We start from the raw sequence: 19,309 nt of genomic DNA, 5'->3' as shown, positions 1-19,309 counted from the left end.
CCCCTCCCCTCTCCCCTCTTCTCCTCTCCTCTCCTCTCCTCTCCTCCCCTCTCCCCTCCCCTCCCCTCCCCCCCTCCTCCCCTCTCCCCTCTTCTCCTCTCCTCTCCTCTCCTCTCCTCTCCTCTCCTCTCCTCTCCTCTCCTCTCCTCCCCTCTCCCCTCCCCTCCCCTCCCCTCCCCTCCCCTCCCCTCCCCTCCCCTCTCCCCTCCCCTCCCCTCCCCTCCCCTCCCCTCCCCTCCCCTCCCCTCCCCTCCCCTCCCCTCTCCTCTCCTCTCCTCTCCTCTCCCCCCTCTCCTCCTCTCCCCCCTCTCCTCTCCTCTCCTCTCCTCTCCCCTCCCTTCCCCTCCCCTCCCCTCTCTCCCCCTTCCCTCCCGTCCCTTTCCCTCTCCTCTCCTCTTCCCTCTCCTCTCTCCTCTCCCTCTCCCTTCTTCATTGGTTCTATAAAAGGGGCCCATCTTCTTCTGCCGTTATGGAACTTGCCCTGCATTCAAATAAATTTCCTTCCTCCATAACCTTGCCTGGTCAGGATGTTCCTCTCAGCGACCTGAGGCTGACCGCGACAGTGCTGATTCGGCCCAGTGGCCCAGCGTCCGTTCCCACCAAGGCTGCCTCCTCACACTCCTCTCAGTGACTTTGCCGCCCGCCCTCTTCCCTGAGCCTTCTGTTAGGGCGATTGGCCTGGGATGAAGAGATTCATCTGAGACCCTTAGCACATGGCCTTCCAGCATGGAGGACTGTGCTTTAGAGGCTCATGAGGCGGGGGTCCTGGGCAGGCCTGGTGTAGGATGACGCTGTCACACTCCTCTTAAGAGCAGCATAACTAACCGGGAGAGGGAGGGGGAGGGGGACTTAACATGGTTTGCCTGGGGGTAAACTATAATTAAGTCTTTACCATATCTAATTTGATTTTTGGTCTTCTTAAAATGTGATTTTGTACTCTATATCTTGTTTTCAGATGCCAACATTATTTGTGGAATCAGTTTTGGAAGTGCATGGGAAATTTGTCCAACTTATCAACACTGTTTTAAATAGTGATCAGCATTTTATGAGTGCATTAGATAAGGTAAGAGTTTGAATATACATCTGTGTATGTTGGTTTGTATTAAATAATTTTTTTGAGAGAGAGAGGCAGATAGAGAATTGGTGTGCCAGGGCCTCTAGCCACTGCAAACAAACTCCAGATGCATGTGGCACTTTGTGCATCTGGCTTACATGGGTCCTGGTTAATCAAACCTGGGACTTTAGGCTTCTCAGACAAGCACCTTAACCACTAAGCCATCACTCCAGCCCCTAAATACAGGAGTTTTGATTGAGACATGCAGATCAACCTTAAATAAGTAAATGTTTTTATTCACAAGATTGGGTGATTTCAAGTTTTTTTTTTTTTTTTTTTTTTTAAATTGTGTCCACACTTCAGTCGTGGGGTGATGTGTTTGTGGCTCTGGGTAGAGTGTCTGGTCTCGCATATACAAAGCCCTGAGTTCAATCCCCAACAATGCATAAGCCAAACCTGGTGGTGTACACCTGTAATCCCAGCAAGACAAGAAGTTCAAAATGTTTGAGGCTACCCTCGGTTAGAGACTCTGTCAAAAAAAAAAAAATAATGTGTAAATATCTCCTATTAGGAATGCAGTGGGTAGCTGCTTCTGTAGTGGTGGCTGAGCAAGCAGAGGGAGAGAGGGAAAAGGAAGGCCCACGGATCCCAGTGTTCCTTTCAAGACTATGCACCCAGGAACCCCACTTCTTCCACCAGACCCCATTTTCTTTTTAATAATTTATTTATTAGAGCAAGATACAGAAATAGGTGGAAAGAGGGAGAGAGAATGAGCGTGCCAGGGCCTCCAGCCACTGCAGACGTACTCCAGATGCATGTGCCCCCTTGTTCATCTGGCTTACATAGGTCCTAGGGAGTTGAACCTAGGTCCTTTGGCTTTGCAGGCAAGTGCCTTAACTGCTAAGCCATCTCTTCAGCTCTAGATCCCATTCCTACTTATGCTACAACCTGGAGAGCAAGCTTTCCACACACATGACCTTAAAGGGACAGTTAAGACCGAAACCATGCCAGGTGCCAATTTTGGACATAAGGATTATACACATATTGACCCGCCCATGCTTTTGTTGTTGTTCTGATAACTGATTGCTGGCCTGTTTTCCTCTTTAGGCCCTGACATCTGTTGTAAATTACAGAGAACCCAAATCTGTTTGTAAAGCCCCTGAGCTGGTAAGTTTCAGGATTGTTTAACAGTAATCTCTTGCAAAGTTGGTATTAGGAAAAAAACCCAAGCAAAATGTTAGGTCAGTTTGTTTTCTGTAGCTTTGTTTAGAAGATGAAAATTATCTACATCATATGTAACTTGGCAGTTGTGCAAGGAATGCAGTACCAAGTACCCGCTCTTGAGAAGCCGCCGAGGAGAACATAGATAGTTACAGTCTGAGCTTTGAGGTAGGCCTGCTGTGAGACAGCGAGCACCGCCTTCCAGAGCCTTCCCCTGGGGTCTGAAGGTCTTAGGAATTTTTGGTAACCTTTGACAGCTGCTTACAACCGTCTTGTAAGAATTTAAACTGTAGTAAGTATGTTTGTGCATGCTTTTAATGCCAGAACTCAGGAGGCTGAGATAGGAGGATACCCAGAAGTTCAAGGCCAGCCTGGGACTACAGAGTAAGTTCCAGGTCAGCCTGGGCTAGGGTGAGACCCCACCTTGCAAAAAAACAAACTGCCCCCCCCCCACGAAAAATGAATTTAAAAAGTAATTGGTCAATGTCAATAATTACTGAATTACTTAAAAACTCAGGTGTTCAAGAAGCTTATTATTATGTTGCGTGTGGCTGTACATGCCCGTATCCCTAGAACGTGGGAGGTTGAAGCAGCAGGATTCCTGGTTTGAAGCCAGCCTGAGCTACATAGTGAAATCGTGTTAAAGATCAGTGTGTGATGATCACTAAGTTTGACTGGATTTTTATTTCTAGCGCTTTGTGTCTTTTCTTATATGTACCTGGTCATACATCAATTTATGGCTTTTAGTTTACATATATACTTTTTTAAAACATAAAGATGCCAAGACCACCTGTTGATATCATCCTGTATTATGGCCACTTTGCCACATTTGAGGGGTGACACGTCCAGAAGGGTCCTTTGTAAGATTCTATTAATTTCTGTTAATTTCTATTTGAGCTTGCTAAGTACTGTGACAACTTACTAAAGAAGTCAGCAAAAGGGATGACTGAGAATGAAGTGGAAGACAAACTCACCAGCTTCATTACTGTTTTCAAATATATTGATGATAAAGATGTTTTTCAAAAGGTAAACTGTAAATTAAAAGCTTTGATTTGAATGATTAGCTTTGTTTTCATTTTGAACTTTAAATCAATAGACTTGAAATAAACTCTTTCTTTTATGTAGTTCTATGCAAGAATGCTGGCAAAACGTTTAATTCATGGGTTATCAATGTCTATGGATTCTGAAGAAGCTATGATCAATAAATTAAAGGTAATGGAAGTCTTTGATATGGTAATACTCCAGAAATTGATCTACCAGCAGATAATTATATTAATTGCACCATTATGTGTAACACTGGGAGTTAACTCATCTGCAAGGCCTGGTTAAATGCATACACTGGGATACACAGACACTGTGCTGAGAGGACCAAAGGTCTCTACGCATATTGGTATGTTCAGCATTAACTTAAAAACATGTAGAGCCGGGTGTGGTGGCGCACGCCTTTAATCCCAGCACTGGGGAGGCAGAGGTAGGAAGATCGCCGTGAGTTTGAGGCCACCCTGAGACTACATAGTGAATTCCTGGTCAGCCTGGGCCAGAGCGAGACCCTACCTCAAAAAAAAAAAAAAAAAATGTAATACTGCTTACAAATGAATATACCATAAATACTCCTTTACCACTTGGGAGTACAGCTGAATCTCAGTTCACACTCTGGTAGAAATAGATTTCTCAATAAGCTGGTATTTAATGTTTCTAGTACCCTTTTCAAATTGACCGTGGCTCAGAGGGAATTACTTCATGTGTATTTGACACTATATTACATGAACTAAAAAGGTATCTTATGTGTAGTCATGGAATATTTTGGATTGTTGAAATGAGATTGCTGTGCTTGTAGGAATATTTTTTATTTGGGTGGGCAAGCATATTTTATATCTGAATTTCCATTCCCAGATTTAATCTGCCTCTAGCAGGCAAGGTGTTTGGAAGGATTTTGTGTGTCTGCTCCACTTTTCAGCGTGGCGGGCTCTGGGTCCAGGCACACAAACAAGCTCTGGGGGGACCCGCCCGCGGGAGGGCTGCTTTTCAGTCCCGTCACGCGCCTTTCACCTCCTTCCCCAGCAAGCCTGCGGCTACGAGTTCACGAGCAAGCTGCACCGCATGTACACGGACATGAGCGTCAGCGCAGACCTCAACAACAAGTTCAACAACTTCATCAAAAACCAGGACACCGTCATAGACTTGGGGATTAGTTTTCAGATCTATGTCCTACAGGTATGAAAATACTTTCTTTTTGGTACTTAACTGATTAGTTCACGGGTCTCATAAGAAAGAGACAACTGGCACGCTTCAGTGAGCAGCCGGCGGCCGCGCTGGTGAATTGGTTTGTGTCAAACGTACCATGGTGGTCGTGCTGATGGGCCCGGGCCCTTTCCACAGCTGGAGGAAGGCAGAAGGTGTTCACATTCTATAATGGCTTGTTGCATGGTAGATGTTGGTGGAGTAACTTTGCGTGTCTCCCTGTCTTTCTAGGCGGGGGCCTGGCCTCTTACTCAGGCTCCCTCATCTACATTTGCAATTCCCCAGGAGCTAGAAAAAAGTGTGCAGATGGTAAGTGTGAAGGGTTTGCCAACCTAATGAGTTTTGGTCGTTGGTTTCGTTTTGTGTGTCCTAGGTGTGGGCTGGCTTGTTTTCTTGGGTTTGGGGGATTTAACCTGAGAGCATGGAGCCTGGGAAGCCCACACTGCCTCTGCGCCGTCCCTGGCCCCGGGTTTATATCCTGCCGTCACTGTCAGTATTTTACCAGAGTCTTAAGGCTCATGGGATGGAAAAATTATAGTTTTTCTGCCTTCCAGAAGAATATAAACAATTGTGGTCTTTGTTTCTTAGTAAAGCAATTCTTGAGCAGTTTTAAATAACAAAAATTTTGGTGTTAGCATTTTTAAAGTACCATACGCCGGGAGTTGCTCAGCGGTTGAAGGCACTTGCTTGCAAAGTCTGCCAGTCTGGATTTGCCTGTAGTCATGCAAAGCCAGATGCACAAGTGACCCATGCATCTGTAGTTCATTTGCAGCAGCAAGAGGGCCTGGGGTGCCCATGCTCATCCTTCTTTCCCCACCTCTACAAATAAAGATATAAAATAAAATACTCTATGTCAAGTCTACCGTGTGATAGGCCCTGGATGCCATCCCCAGCATCCAGACTTCTGGGAAAACCCCGCTTCTCTTGATCAGCTCTTGTTGTAAGTACGGAGCACAGTATAGCTGATGGGCTGTGGTGCTTAATTTTGTGTTCAAATTTCATTTTCAAAACATGAAAGGTAAAAATCTGTCATAAGTTTTAGCTGAGCCAGGTATGGTGGCGCACACCTTTTAATCCCAGCACTGTGGAGGCAGAGGTAGGAAGATCGCCATGAGTTCAAGGCCACCATAAGACTACATAGTGACTTCCATGTCAGCCTGAGCTAGAGCAAGAACCTACCTTAAAAAAAACAGGAAAAAAATTGGCTGCATTGGGGTGAAGAGATGGCTTGGTAGTTAAGTGTTTGCCTATGAAGCCTAAGGACTCAGGTTCAAGTCCCCAGAACCTATTTAAGCCAGATACACATGGTGGTACATGTTTCTGGAGTTCATTTGTCTCTAATAAATAAATAAAGGAAAATAATTTTTTGAGTTTTAGCTGTTTTATTATAGAGTACATCACAACTAACAGCAGTCATGATTATGAACTGTGCTGTGACATTTATTTCTCAGTGTTATAAAGAAATCAAAGTTCATGAGCTTTTCCATGAACGTCACATGCTCACTGCATTCTTCACTAGCTCTTCTGGAAGGGAGGTAGTTTTTATTAGGGTTTAAACCCCAGACTCCTGCATGCTAAACACACTGAGTACTGAGCTATGTTACACAGCTCTTTTCTAGCTCTTAAAAAAAAATGCAAACCAGGGACGGGAAGGGGGCTCAGCTGTGCTTGCTTGCAAAGCACCCCAACCTCCTGATCTGGGTTCAGTCCTCTAGCATCCATGTAAAGCTGGACACTGAGACACTGATGTGCCTCTTGCGCTGATGCATAAATTCTGTGTTTGCTTGTTTCAAGATAGGGTCTTATGCCAGCCAGGCTGGCCTCGAACTCACGCTGAGTATCCTACCTCTGCCTCCCGAGTGCTGGGATTAAAGATGTATACCACCACACTGGGCAAGAAGGGGTTTTAAATTTCATAGCAATACTAATTAGATTTTAAATTTAGTCATTCACACTAATACTGACAAAAACCTGTTCAAAGAGAAGCGACCTGGCTGTAAAGCGCCGGTGTTGGAACATAGACATTAAGTCATAGGCACCACTTTGTAGCAACCACACTTTCGTTAGTCTATTGCTTCGGTAGGGCCGTGGGCTAGCCGCAAACATAAGAATGGAGAGCATGTTTCCCGGGACATATGTGATTGTTTATAGCAAACAGTGTATAAAGTCCACATTAATGCTGTTCATTCTGACAATGTCATTTCAAATTTTCACAGAAAGTTAGATTTGCAAGTGCTGAAGTTTACAGGGCCAATTGGACAAGATTATCAATTAAAAGAGCAGGGATGGGGCTAGAGAGATGGCTAAGCAGTTAAGCGCTTGCCTATGAAGCCTAAGGACTCCGATTCTAGGCTCGATTCCCCAGGACCCACGTTAGCCAGATGCACAAGGGGGCACACACATCTGGAGTTCGTTTGCAGTGGCTGGAAGTGCTGGCATGCCCATTCTCTATCTGCCTATTTCTCTCTCTGTCTCTCGCTCTCATCTCAAATAAAGAAATAAATAAATAAAAAAAATTTTAAAGAGCAGGGATGGCCAAGGCAATGTGGTACATGCCTTTAATCCCAGTACTTGGGAGGTAGAGGTAGGAGAAACGCTGAGTCTAAGGCCACCTGAGACTGACTACATGTTGAATTCCAGGTCAGCCTGGGCTATGTAAGACTCTTATCAAAAAAAGAGAAAAAGAAAAGAAAAAGGACCCAGCATAAACAAGCAACATTATTCTAATATGTAATACCAATTAATAATTCAAGAAGCAAAATGGGGCTAGAGAGATGGCTCACCAGTTTAAGGTGCTTTTTTTTGCAAAGCCTAACAGCCTGGGTTCAATTCCCTAGTACTGATGTAAAGCAAATGCACAAAACGATGCAAGCATCGGGATTTTGTTTACAGTGGCAAGAGGCCCTGGTGTGCCCACCCTCCTTCACTGTCTTCACTCTCAAAGAAGCAAAACAGCCTGTGTTCTTATCTCTCTATCATTGCATAGGTATTTGTCCTAAGTTATTCTTCCTTTAAAAAAATTTACTTATTGGGCTGGAGAGATGGCTTAGCATTTAAGGGTTTGCCTGCAAAGCCAAAGGACCCAGGTTCGATTGCCCAGGATCCACATAAGCCAGGTGCACAAGGTGGCGCATGTGTCTGGAATTTGTTTGCAGTGGCTAGATGCCCTGGCGTTTCCATTCTTTCTCTTTTTCTCCCTCCCTCTGACTCTCTCAAATAATAAAAATATTTTTAAAAAATTTACTTATTTATGTATAATGTGTATGTCCATGTACATAGGCATGCCAAGGTCTCTTGCCACAACAAAGAAATACCAGTTGCTTGTACCCCCTTTTTTTCTTTCTTTCTAGATAGGGTCTCACAAGCTGGCCTGGAATTCACTATGGAGTCTCAGGGTGGCTTGAACTCAAGATGATCCTCCTACCTCTGCCTTCCGAGTGCTGGGATTAAGGCATGCACCACCATGCCCGGCTTCTACCACTTTAAAAATTATTTATTTATTTATTTATTTGCAAGCAGAGAGAGAAGAGATATAGACAGAGAATGGGCAGGCCAGGGCCTCCAGCTGCTGCAAATGAACCCCAGATGGATGCACCACTTTGTGCATCTGGCTTTACATAGGTACTGGGAAGTTGAACCTGGGTTATTAGGCTTTGCAAGCAAGCAAATTCCTTCAACCACTGACCTTCCCAGCCCCTGCCTTTCTTCTTTGCACAGCTACATTTCCCAGAGTGACTTCAAGTCCGTGTGCTCAAGCACACTTTTCTCTCTGCTTCCCAAGTGCCTGGACTGTGAGTGTGTGTCAGTGCGCCTGGCCTCTAAGAGTTTGTGCCTGGAGGAAGTGCGCTCACAGTGTCAGCCGAAGGTGCTGGCTCCGACACAGAGGGTTAAAATTAGACTGGTGGTTGCATTGTATCTCCAGTAAACATCTGAGCGTTAGGCCGAATGTGGTGGCATACTCTTAATCCCATTGCTTGAGAGGCAGAGGTGGGAGGATCACTATGAGTTTGAGGCCAGAGTGAGACCCTACCTCAATAAAACAAAAACAAAACAAAGAAACCTGAGGGTTACAGAGATGACTCAGTGGTTAAGGTGCTTGCCTGTGAAGCCCAGTGACCCAGGTTTGATCCCCCTTACACATAAAGCCACATGCACAAAGTGATGCATACATTTGGAGTTTGTTTGCAGCAGCTAGAGGCCCTGGCATGTCTATTCCCTCTCTCTATCCCTTTCCTCGCCAAGAAAAACAAATCTGAGGTCTTTATATGATCGTGAGTAAAGTCTATACCAGTGTGTTTTCCTACCTGTAAATTGACAAGGTGTATTTGATAGACTGCACTGTCTTTACTAACATGACTATATTTTTACTTTTTAGTATGGTAATAAATAGATTAATTATTGTAGCTAGAAATAATTAAAATTTCTGTTTATTTCTTGCAGTTTGAATTATTTTATAGCCAGCATTTCAGTGGAAGAAAACTTACATGGTTACATTATCTGTGTACAGGTAAAACACATTTCCTTTTAGTTTGATGAAATGTACATGATATGATTGTGTTAATTTAGAAAGAAATTATGCCTTTGATTACTATGTTACCATTAAGTAGTTATTTCTTTAAAATTTCAAGTATAACAGTTATTTCTAGTATTTTGTAATGCTGCTAATAATCTTTCTTTCTTTCTCTCTCTCTTCCTCTCTCCCTCTCTCTCTCTCTCTCTCTCTCTTACTTGCTGGGCGTGGTGGCACATGCCTTTAATCTCAGCACTTGTGATGCAGAGGTAGGAGGATTGCTGTGAGTTCTAGGCCAACCTGAGAATACATAGTGAGTTCCAGGTCAGCCTGAGCTAGAGTAAGACCCTATTTCCCCCCCCCCCCAAAAAAAAAACAACAACCAAAAGAAAAACCTTATTAGAAATGTATTGTTTAAAGGTCTTTTTTTTTTTTTTTTTGGTTTTTCAAGGTAGGGTCTCACTCTAGCCCAGGCTGACCTGGATATTCACTCTGTAGACTCAGGGTGGCCTTGAGCTCACCGTGATCTTCCCATCTCTGCCTCCCAAGTGCTGGGATCAAAGGCGTGTGCTACGCTACCACGGCTGGCAGAATTTCTTTATTAAAAAGACTGCTGGATCAGGTATTGCAGAAGCCTGCTCTGTACATGTGCCAGAGTATATTAGAATCCCAAGGTCATCCGTCATACAAGTTTGTATTTTTGTTTGTTTGTTTGAAGTAGGGTCTCACTCTACCTCAGGCTGACCTGGAATTCACTCTGTACTCTCAGGGTGGCCTCAAACTCATGGCAGTCTTCCTACCTCTGCCTCTGTCTCGTGGCACGGGAATTTCAGTATAAATTGAATAAAATTCGCTCTTCTGTGGCATATAGATTAGCAAGATTTGTCCCATTTAAGTTACAACATGGGTGTTTAGATAAATGGGTGTGGGTTAAATGTCACTAGTTTTATAGATAGCTGCAAGTGTTTAGAACACAAAGGGAAATTCATAGTTCATACACAGAGTTTAGTGGGCATTACATGATTACTTTGGATTCATTAAGTAATTCATGAAAGAAATTTCTACTACCTTAGATAGTTTCTGGCCTTTATATATAAAATTACAAGTGCTATACTATATTGACTCAGGGACATCTAGTAAAAGGATTGGCTTCTAGTGACAGTGTTATCATGAAGCAGCCATGGCCCTGAGCAGTTACTGCCTGGATGCAAAAAGTCACCCTTGGCAGAGCAGCGCTGAGCTAGGTTCTCCTAAGCGGAGATGGAGAGAACGCTGCTCAGCAATGAGACATGTGCTCGGCAATTTGATTCATAGTATAAATAAGTTAACGGGCTTTGGGGGCTGGAGAGATGGCTCCGTGGTTAAAAGTGCTTGCTCGCAAAGCCCTGGTTCAGTTCCCCAGTTCCCATGTAAAGCCAGATGCACAAAGTGACACGTACATCTGGAGTTCATTATAGTGGAAGTCCCGGTGCACCCATACTCTGTTCCCCTCATAAATAAATTCTCTCATAAATAACTTACATATGTACATGTGTGTGTGTGTATTTTATTCTTATTTTATTTTTTATTATTATTTTGGTTTTTCAAGGTAGGCTCTCACTCTAGCTCAGGCTGACCTGGAATTCACTCTATAGTCTCAGGGTGGCCTCAAACTCACAGCAATCCTCCTACTTCTGCCTCCCAAGTGCTGGGATTAAAGGTGTGTGCCACCACGCACAGCTTTTAAAATATATATTTAAAGTTAATAGACTCTTGACACAGAAATGTAATAAAGCTAAAGAGCAGTACAGGAGAACACACTCCTGTGATCTTAGTAAGTGATGCTTTTAACAGTTGACCTTTTCTTTCATATGTTGTGAATTAAAAAAAAAAACTTTAAAATTATTTTATTTATTAGAGGGAGAGAGATGGGGGGAGGGAGAGTGAGCATGGGCATGCCAGGGCCCTGTTTAAAGGAACTCCAGATGCATGTGCCACTTTGTGCATCTGCTTTTACGTGGATACTGTGGAATCACACCCTAGCCAGCAGGCTTTGCAGGCAAGTGCCTTTAACCACTGAGCCTTCTGCCTACCCCCAGACACAGAAACTCTTGATGAGAATTAATTATCCCTGAGCTCAAAGCAGCTGCTGGGAGTAATTTTATGTTAAGTACAGCTGCTTGAGCTAAAGTGAAGGGCTTTAAAACAGTTTATAGTAATACATGACACAATCAAACAGTGTAGGTTGCATGTATGTTATGGTTACTAAACCACAAATTTATTCTTTTACAGTGAGGTACATTCAGAATGCTACAGCTGAACTTTCTTCTTCAGGAAGCAGCTCTTTGACAGAATTGTTTCTCTTTCCTATATGTTAGTGGGTTATGCAGTTCTTGTGTTTGTGATCCTCTGTCGAAACACTTCCTTGTCCTGTCCTGTGTAGGAGCCTCTCTGGAAGGTTGCACAATGTCCTGTGCCTCAACCTCTGTCTTTGAGAGCTTCTGGGGAAAGACTTTAGGACATTTTGAGCCTGTCCCTTACTGTACAAAGGAGTGGATCGATTTGTGTGCCTCTAAGGTCTCCTCACTCCACTTTCAGGAAAAATAACCTGAAACAACGTTATTAGTCAAGTAATTTTGAAATGCTTCTTTGGATGATCTGTGAACTATTGATGTTGTTTTAATTTTAGGTGAAGTTAAAATGAACTATTTGGGAAAACCATATGTAGCTATGGTTACAACCTACCAAATGGCAGTTCTTCTTGCCTTCAATAACAGTGAAACTGTTAGTTATAAAGAACTTCAGGACAGCACTCAGATGAATGAGAAGGAGCTGACAAAAACAATCAAGTCATTGCTTGATGTGAAAATGATTAACCACGACTCAGAAAAGGTATGTGCCAATATTCCTTAAGAGGCTGCAGAGGTAAGTTCCAGGTCAACCAGAGGTAGAGTGAGACCCTACCTTGGGGTGGGGGAGGGTGAATGGGCTGGGGGAAAAGACAAAAAGAAACTACAGAAGGGCCAATGGAGGATTCTGATTGAAATTCATGAACTAGCCTTTAATTTCTGCCATGTGTTTAGGAGTATTGGTCTCTCCCTCTCTCCCTCCCTCCCTCTCTTTCTCCAAACACACACAGACACACACACACACACACACACACACACACACACACACACACAGTTTGTTTTATTCATTTGCAAGGAGAATTGAGGACTGGCTATAATATAAACAGCTTATTTTCCTAAATATGAAATGATTAAGACTCTACTAAATGTAAGATTAGAAAATAAGCTGGGCGTGGTAGCACACACCTTTAATCCCAGCACTTGGGAGGCAGAGGAAGGAGGATTGCTAAGAGTTCGAGGCCACCCTGAGACTACATAGTTAATTTCAGGGCAGCCTGGACCAGAGTGAGACCCTCCCTCGAAAAACAAAAACAAAATTAGAAAATAATTGCTTTTTGCTTATTTGTTAAGCAGAAAACAATTTTTCCTCTTTAATTTTGTAATTTATGGCATTCACAGTTAGGATTTTAGTTCTTAAATATATTTATTTGAGGGGGGGGGAAGGGCACCCCAGGGCATCCAGTCACTGCAAACTAACTCCAGATGCATACACCCCTTTGTGCATCTGGCTTACATGGCTCCTGGGGAATCGAACTGGGATTCTTTGGCTTTGCAGGCAAACGCCTTAGCTGCTCAGCCGTTTCTCCAGCCCAGGTGTTAGTTCTTACTGGATCGTTATTTCATTTCCTGACACGTTATTTACATACACAGATCTATCTGTCTTGCTTTGTTTCTATTTTTTTAAATATATTTTTGTTCATTTTTATTTATTTATTTGAGAGAGAAAGAGAGAGAGAGAGAGAGAAAGAGATAATGGGCGTGCCAGGGCCTCCAGCCACTGCAAACAAACTCCAGATGCATGCGCCCCCTTGTGCATCTGGCTAATGTGGATCCTGGAGAATTGAGCCTCAAACTGTAAGACCCCCAAAATGAGGACCCCACGCTCTGCCCAGATATGGTGACACCCCAAATCACTCACGAGAAGTGGTCTTGATGCAAACTGCAAGAGGATTTTATTCCAAGCGCGCTGAGGCCCACAGTCGTACACCTCACAGGGGTAGAGGACTGCAGAGCCCCGAATTCAGGAACGGGACAGTTTTTATAGGGTTTCTAACAAAGCCTGTACATTAGACCAATCATTTTTTTAACATCAGGAGCCTGTGGGGTGCGAGCCAGTCAGTTTGTGCCACTCCATAGTTTCTAAGACAATTAGTTTAATTTGTTCAAGCCCCTCGTGGACCAATCATTCTCTTAGGACCTTGGTGGTCAGCATTTGCGCAGGTCCTTGGGTGGGAGTAGCAGAGTGTGGTATCAGTCTCCTATGACCTTGGTGGTCTGAGGCAGGCTGCTACAGCTTATGGTGTGAGCTACTAAGGCTTACAGTGTGGGCTATTAAGGCTTATGGTGCAGGCTATTTACAGAAACCAAATAAGTGGTTCACTTCATTACTCATTTCCCATCCTTGAGGGCTATCTCATGCCCTTTTTACCTAGTTTTATTTTAGGAGCGGGCTCTGATATAATGAGAAGAGTGATTCTTTACTTGCTTCCAACAGAGAGTAAAGCCTGGAGTTTGAGGTATGCAGGGGCCCGCTTAAGCTCCCTTTGGAGCGTGATAGTATTTCTGGGCTTCTGAATTCTTGGGCCTTTCAAAACCAGGGTCCTCAGGCTTCACAGGCAAGCACTTAGCCGCTAAGCCATCTCTCCAGCCCATTTCTCTCTATTTTTGATTTGGAGGCAGAGTCTCATTCTGTAGCCCAGACTGGCCTTGAACTTGTCCAATTCATGTGAGCCTCCTGAGTACTAGAAATCTGGAAATATATGCCATACCTGGCTAATAATTTATATTAAATGCAGGAAGATGTCGACGCAGAATCTTCATTTTCATTAAATATGAATTTCAGCAGTAAAAGAACAAAATTTAAAATTACTACGTCAATGCAGAAGGACACCCCACAGGTAAGTGCTTCTAAATGTCATTTTAGTCAGGGTTGTTCCTGGCTCCCCCACCCTCACTTCATTAATTGAAGTAGTTATTCATTTATCTGGGGTGCTGGAGGTTCAACCCAGGGCCTTGTGCATGCTATCATGTGCTTTACCACGGAGCTGTATCCCCAGCTCTATATTGCTTTTAAACTATTTAAAAAATGTATTGCTTGGGGCAGGAGAAATGGCTCAGCACTTAAAGGCACTTGCTTTCTAACCCTGATGGCCCGGGTTCATTTCCCTAGTGGCCACAAAAAGCCAGATGCACGAAGTGGCACATGTGTCTGGAGTTGGTTTACAGTGGTAGGAGGCCCTTGTATGTCAATGCTTCATCTTTCTGTCAAATAATAAACAAATAAGTAAATGAGTTGAAGAGAATGTATAGCGTGGGCTGATAGCCATAGCCCAGTGTCAAGGTACCTGCTTTGCGTGTGGGAATCCCTGGGTACTCTCCCCTAGTTGCCCTTCCCAAGTCACACAGGAAAGGAGGAGGGGCAGAGGGGAGGCAGCAGGAGAGAGAGCTTTGCTTTGTATTCTCTCCAAGCACCCCGTCTTGAGAAGTGATGTAATCTCACACAGCATCTCATTGGGTTTCCCTCATAAAACAGGAACTGGAGCAGACTCGAAGTGCTGTAGATGAGGACCGGAAGATGTATCTCCAAGCTGCTATAGTCCGTATCATGAAAGCACGAAAAGTGCTTCGGCACAATGCCCTCATTCAAGAGGTAAAGGGGAAGTGCACGAGGCTTTGTAGGCACAGCCGTCCGTACCCCTCAGTGTGGTGCGGAAGCAACCTGCCCTCCCAGGGCCCATGTTTCTAGGGCTGGCGAGATGGCTCAGTGGTTAAGGTGCCTCTGCTTCCTATTGGGGTAGTTCCGTTTCGGTTCTTCACAGTGAATTGGTTGGAAGTGGCTGCTTATGGCTGATGAGCTGGAGGTAACTTGACTACCTGTCTCTTCCACAGGTGATTAGCCAGTCGAGAGCAAGGTTCAATCCCAGTATCAGCATGATTAAAAAATGCATTGAGGTTCTGATAGACAAGCAGTACATTGAACGCAGCCAAGCGTCCGCAGATGAATACAGCTACGTTGCGTGACCCCCTCTCCAGCGTGGGTGTGAGAAGGTCATTGCCATCACCATCCGGTGTGCTCCTGTGGGAAGAAGCAGGCCTGCGCCTCCATACTTTGGTCATTCGGCAGCCCCTGTTTTTCTGCTGTTTACAACATCACCAGTGCCACGTCATGAGCATCAAAAGAAAATGCCTAGCGATGTTTCAAGCTCATGTCATCATGACATTTCTTAAAACTTTATTAAAAGAATGAGTGAAGTATTGCTGAAAAGTGGAAATTTGGTTGGGTACCATGCTTTTTCTCCCCTTCACGTTTGCAGTTGATGTGTTTTTTTTTTAAGTGTATCTTAAAGGACATAAAATAAAAACTTAAAATATTGTAATATGACAGATAACCTAATAATTGTACCTACATTAAAATGACAAACATGATGTTGCTGCTTGTCAAATAAAAGAACTTAAGAAATAGATCGCCTTTTCTATGTGGATGCAGTATCAGGTTGGCCACAAAATGAGAAAGACGCGAATGCGCGTGAGTCATCCAAGCAGCTGGCGCAGCTTGGGCGCGCTTGGGTCTGTTCACCTCGTTCTCTCGCGCCCTGTTACACCCGCCATCAGGGTGTCGGGGTCATTACTGTTCTTGAGTGAGTCAAACTGCATTGGCATGACACCCCTTTGCTTGTGACTAGAACTACGCTGGACATGAGCCTTTCTGCATCTCGAGTTTATGCTCCGTCCCGTTTCTGGTGATGGGCAGGGAACTGCGGTGCACTGCAGAGGAGCTTGCATCCAGCCATCTCCCTTCCCCTTTCACGACCCATCACCTCTAAGCCACCTTTTTGACCTGCCTTTCCTGATGTGTAGGAGACGCTGTGATTCCAGCTCATTCCTTCCAGCTTGTCCTGTCACCCATGCTCCTTCCTTTACCAATATAGAGGCCAAATTCACTGTCACAAGTCATAGGTCGCTCAGCAGTGTGTAACCCTAAAAAGAAAATGTGTGGCACATTTATACCAGGTGCCTCTTGCATAGCAACATGAAATTTCATTCTTTGGTTTCTTCTAGACCACCAAGGGTGTTAAAATATTCTGGTCCATTACTGTGTTTTTCATCTACCTACTACAGTCCCCCATAGCTTGTACTGCTCTTTAAAACCAGAATATTTTAAAGCATACCACATAATTTGTTTCATGTATAATTTAGTTTTTATCTCTAACTGATAAGGTTGACCCAAAATATTATTCCTAACAGAAACTACTTAGCATCATCTCATGTGGTTCATGTTTAAATTTTTCTTACTGTTGAAAAATGGCTTTTTACAGTTGGTTTGTTAATTGACAATTATATGAAACCGAATTATCAATTTGATTGATTTCTAACTCATGTTTTAAAAAATCTACTGGACTTTCAATGACTTATCTGCTGTATTTCTTACTCTGCCTTTCTGCCTAGCAAGGAAATAATGGCAAATCATATATTGTATATTCACTGTCAAAAAACAGGACCCTTTTTTGATTACTTCTTGATCAATTTTCTAAATTGGTTCCTTTCAAAATATTTATAAATATTAAATTAAGTCTTAACCTGGTATCTGCTTGTCAAGACAAATGTATTATATTGAAAAGTGGACAAAATACCTGTAGTGAGGTCAAGTTTACTTTACACCTTCTCCCCATTCACTGACAAGCGTGAGGAAGAAGAGGCTAGAAGTTCTGCCATAGGTGCCACCCAGAAAGAGCAGGGAGCTCCCTAGACTGCTCGCCTCACACCCTTCCCTGAGCAGAGTCAGGCAAGAGCGACAGGCTCTAGTTAGGCCAGGGTGCCTAAAGTGTCACTGTAGCTCAGAGTGGGCACCCGGCGGCCCAGCGTGCAAAAGCCCAGTGCTTGTGGGCAGAGCAGGTCAGGCGTAAGAAAGGATAGACACGGAAAACTCGTGCTTTTCGTAGAAAACTGTGAGTAGAACTTGGAGGTTTTAGCAAGACTTTAATGCTAGTATGTTCATGTTTCCTACAGCCACTTACAGGTAGACCTTGCCGACGCTCTGTCCTTCAACTTCGAAATCGTGTATTTTGATTGCTGCTCTAGGTGCAGATTTATGCTATGGCTTAGCCTGATACGCTATGAAAATTTGGTTTCATATAATTATCAGTGTTTCATATAAACCCTGTGGGTTCTGTTTTACTTTTTAACCTATATATGCTACAATGCTATAATGTGTGTTTTTTATCTTTTGCATATAAACTGTGACAAGGACTTCCACATGTCATTTTGTTTAATCTTCAGGTGACCTTTTTACATAGGCTATGTTTCTCTCCCAGAACAGGTAGCTGCCACAAACTGCAGAACCTGAACTCTCCGCTGTGTAGGACTGCCTGTAAGAGAAGCTCAAACAGCCCCCCCCTTTTTTTTTCTGGCTTCAGAATAAAACATGTTTTCTAGTTAAATAATGTGTGATAAACACTTGATATTGATATTTAAGTTTGTTTAACATGATATAAATATCAGTGGTTAAGGGACTCACTGCCAATTCATGGGCTGAAGAGACTTGTGACTTTAATATTTTATGCTGACATGTATAACTGTCCAATTTGTAATGTATATACCCTCAAAGTGATTAGTTTAAGGTTTTTTTTCTTAGCTATTTAGTGGCAAAAGATAATTATTTGGCTCATTTTATGTTCCAAGGAAAATTCTTAGTTGAGCAAAGTCAAAAGTAAAAATGTGAATTGAAAATTACTGTTGCTGTGGGTTGTAACTGAGTGGAACTGAGTATGGAGAAATCCAGGAGAGATCTGTGTTCATGATGCATGTCAAAAGACAGAGTAAGTAAATTAGGAAACTCTTAGGTGAGATGTGTTGTATCATAAGGTAGAGTTTATTAGAGCCTGGCTTCACTAATATGTGAAATGGCTTTTTTAATGCAATGGTTGGACACCCTAGGAAACTGAAATTCTAAGGCTTTCCCCTAGTCTGCACCTGTCCTCACTCAGGTTTAGGGAATTTCTCCTTTTGTCATCTGGCCAGCCTAGCCTAGTGTCTACTGACTGCAGTTGCAGTGGGTGGGCGTGGTGGCTTACACTTTTAATCCCAGCACTCTGGGAGGCTGAAGTAGGAGGATCGCTGTGAGTTCAATGCCAGCTTGAGACTCCATAGTGAATGAGACCCTATTTTGGAAAGAAAGGAATGGGGAGGGGTAGGGAGAGAGGAAGGAAGGAAAGGGGAGTGAGAAAGAAAAGAAATAAAAAGCAGCAGGGCTGTGCCTGTGCCACTTGGAGCTTTTGGTGTAGAAACAGGTGCAGACACATCATTGTAACGTAAGCGCTGAGAGCCCTGGGACCGTGGTCGGGTTGTGACGGGGAAGATTCTGCACAGAAGACGTGCAAAGCACCCAACCTAGAGCAGCCTGTGGGAGGAAGGGGTTTATTTTAGCTTACAGACTTGAGGGGAAGCTCTAGGATGGCAGGGGAAGCAATAGCAGAGCACAGGGTGGACATCACCTCTGCCACATCAGGTGGCAAAGTAATAGGACGGTGAGCCAAGCCCTGGCAAGGGGGGATCCATAAGCCCACCCCTAGTAACACACCTCTAGTACGGCTCTAATCCCCAAACTGCTATCAGCTGGGGACCGAGCCTTCAGAACACATGGGAGACACCTAATTCAAACAACCGCAGACCCTGAGACAGGTACCAAGTGGTCTAAAGGAAATTATATACACAGACACATGACCATCAAAGACAGAAGGGGGCTGGAGAGATGGTTTAGTGGTTAAGGTGTTTGCCTGCAAAGCCAGAGGATTTAGGTTTGACTCTCCAGGTCCCATGTAAGCCAGATGCACAAGGGGGCGCATGCATCTGGAGTTTGTAGTGGCTGGAGGTCCTGGTGTGCCCATTCTCTCTTTCCCCTGCTCTCTCAAATATATAATTTAAAAAATAGGTAGGGTGGGTGGTGGTTGGCACAAGTGAAGTGTAACTAACTCCTGGAGCTTCCAGCAGTCGCCAGAAGCTAGTAAGCGGTCCTAACATGCCTTCCTCTGGGCCTTTAGAGGTAATGTGGTCCTGATGTTGGAAATCTTCATACCATCAAATCCTTTGTCTTTCAACCATGAAAAATTAGGCACATGGATGACAAGGCGTGAATAAGGCAAAAAAGATTTTTTGAGGAAAAGACAGAAAAGCCCCAAA

The 19,309-nt window shown here is 43.8% G+C and overlaps 1 protein-coding gene across 5 annotated transcripts in view; it reads left to right on the top strand.

Annotated features, from left to right (window-relative positions):
* Positions 1 to 15,597, top strand: part of Cul2 (cullin 2) — a 68,212-nt gene extending 52,615 nt beyond the window's left edge. For all 5 annotated transcript variants that reach the window (XM_045150377.1, XM_045150380.1, XM_045150379.1 and 2 more), the window contains 11 exons: positions 956 to 1,063; positions 2,162 to 2,221; positions 3,173 to 3,301; positions 3,401 to 3,487; positions 4,337 to 4,489; positions 4,748 to 4,825; positions 8,957 to 9,023; positions 11,695 to 11,897; positions 13,930 to 14,031; positions 14,667 to 14,783; positions 15,023 to 15,597. In XM_045150377.1, coding sequence (XP_045006312.1) covers positions 956 to 1,063; positions 2,162 to 2,221; positions 3,173 to 3,301; positions 3,401 to 3,487; positions 4,337 to 4,489; positions 4,748 to 4,825; positions 8,957 to 9,023; positions 11,695 to 11,897; positions 13,930 to 14,031; positions 14,667 to 14,783; positions 15,023 to 15,154 — 1,236 coding nt within the window. In that variant the 3' untranslated portion in view covers positions 15,155 to 15,597. The remainder of the gene's footprint in view (positions 1 to 955; positions 1,064 to 2,161; positions 2,222 to 3,172; positions 3,302 to 3,400; positions 3,488 to 4,336; positions 4,490 to 4,747; positions 4,826 to 8,956; positions 9,024 to 11,694; positions 11,898 to 13,929; positions 14,032 to 14,666; positions 14,784 to 15,022) is intronic.
* Positions 15,598 to 19,309: the final 3,712 nt, after the last annotated feature.

Source organism: Jaculus jaculus, chromosome 5 (assembly GCF_020740685.1).
Source record: "Jaculus jaculus isolate mJacJac1 chromosome 5, mJacJac1.mat.Y.cur, whole genome shotgun sequence".
NCBI lineage: Eukaryota > Metazoa > Chordata > Mammalia > Rodentia > Dipodidae > Jaculus > Jaculus jaculus.
This window is presented reverse-complemented; position numbering and strand designations above follow the sequence as displayed.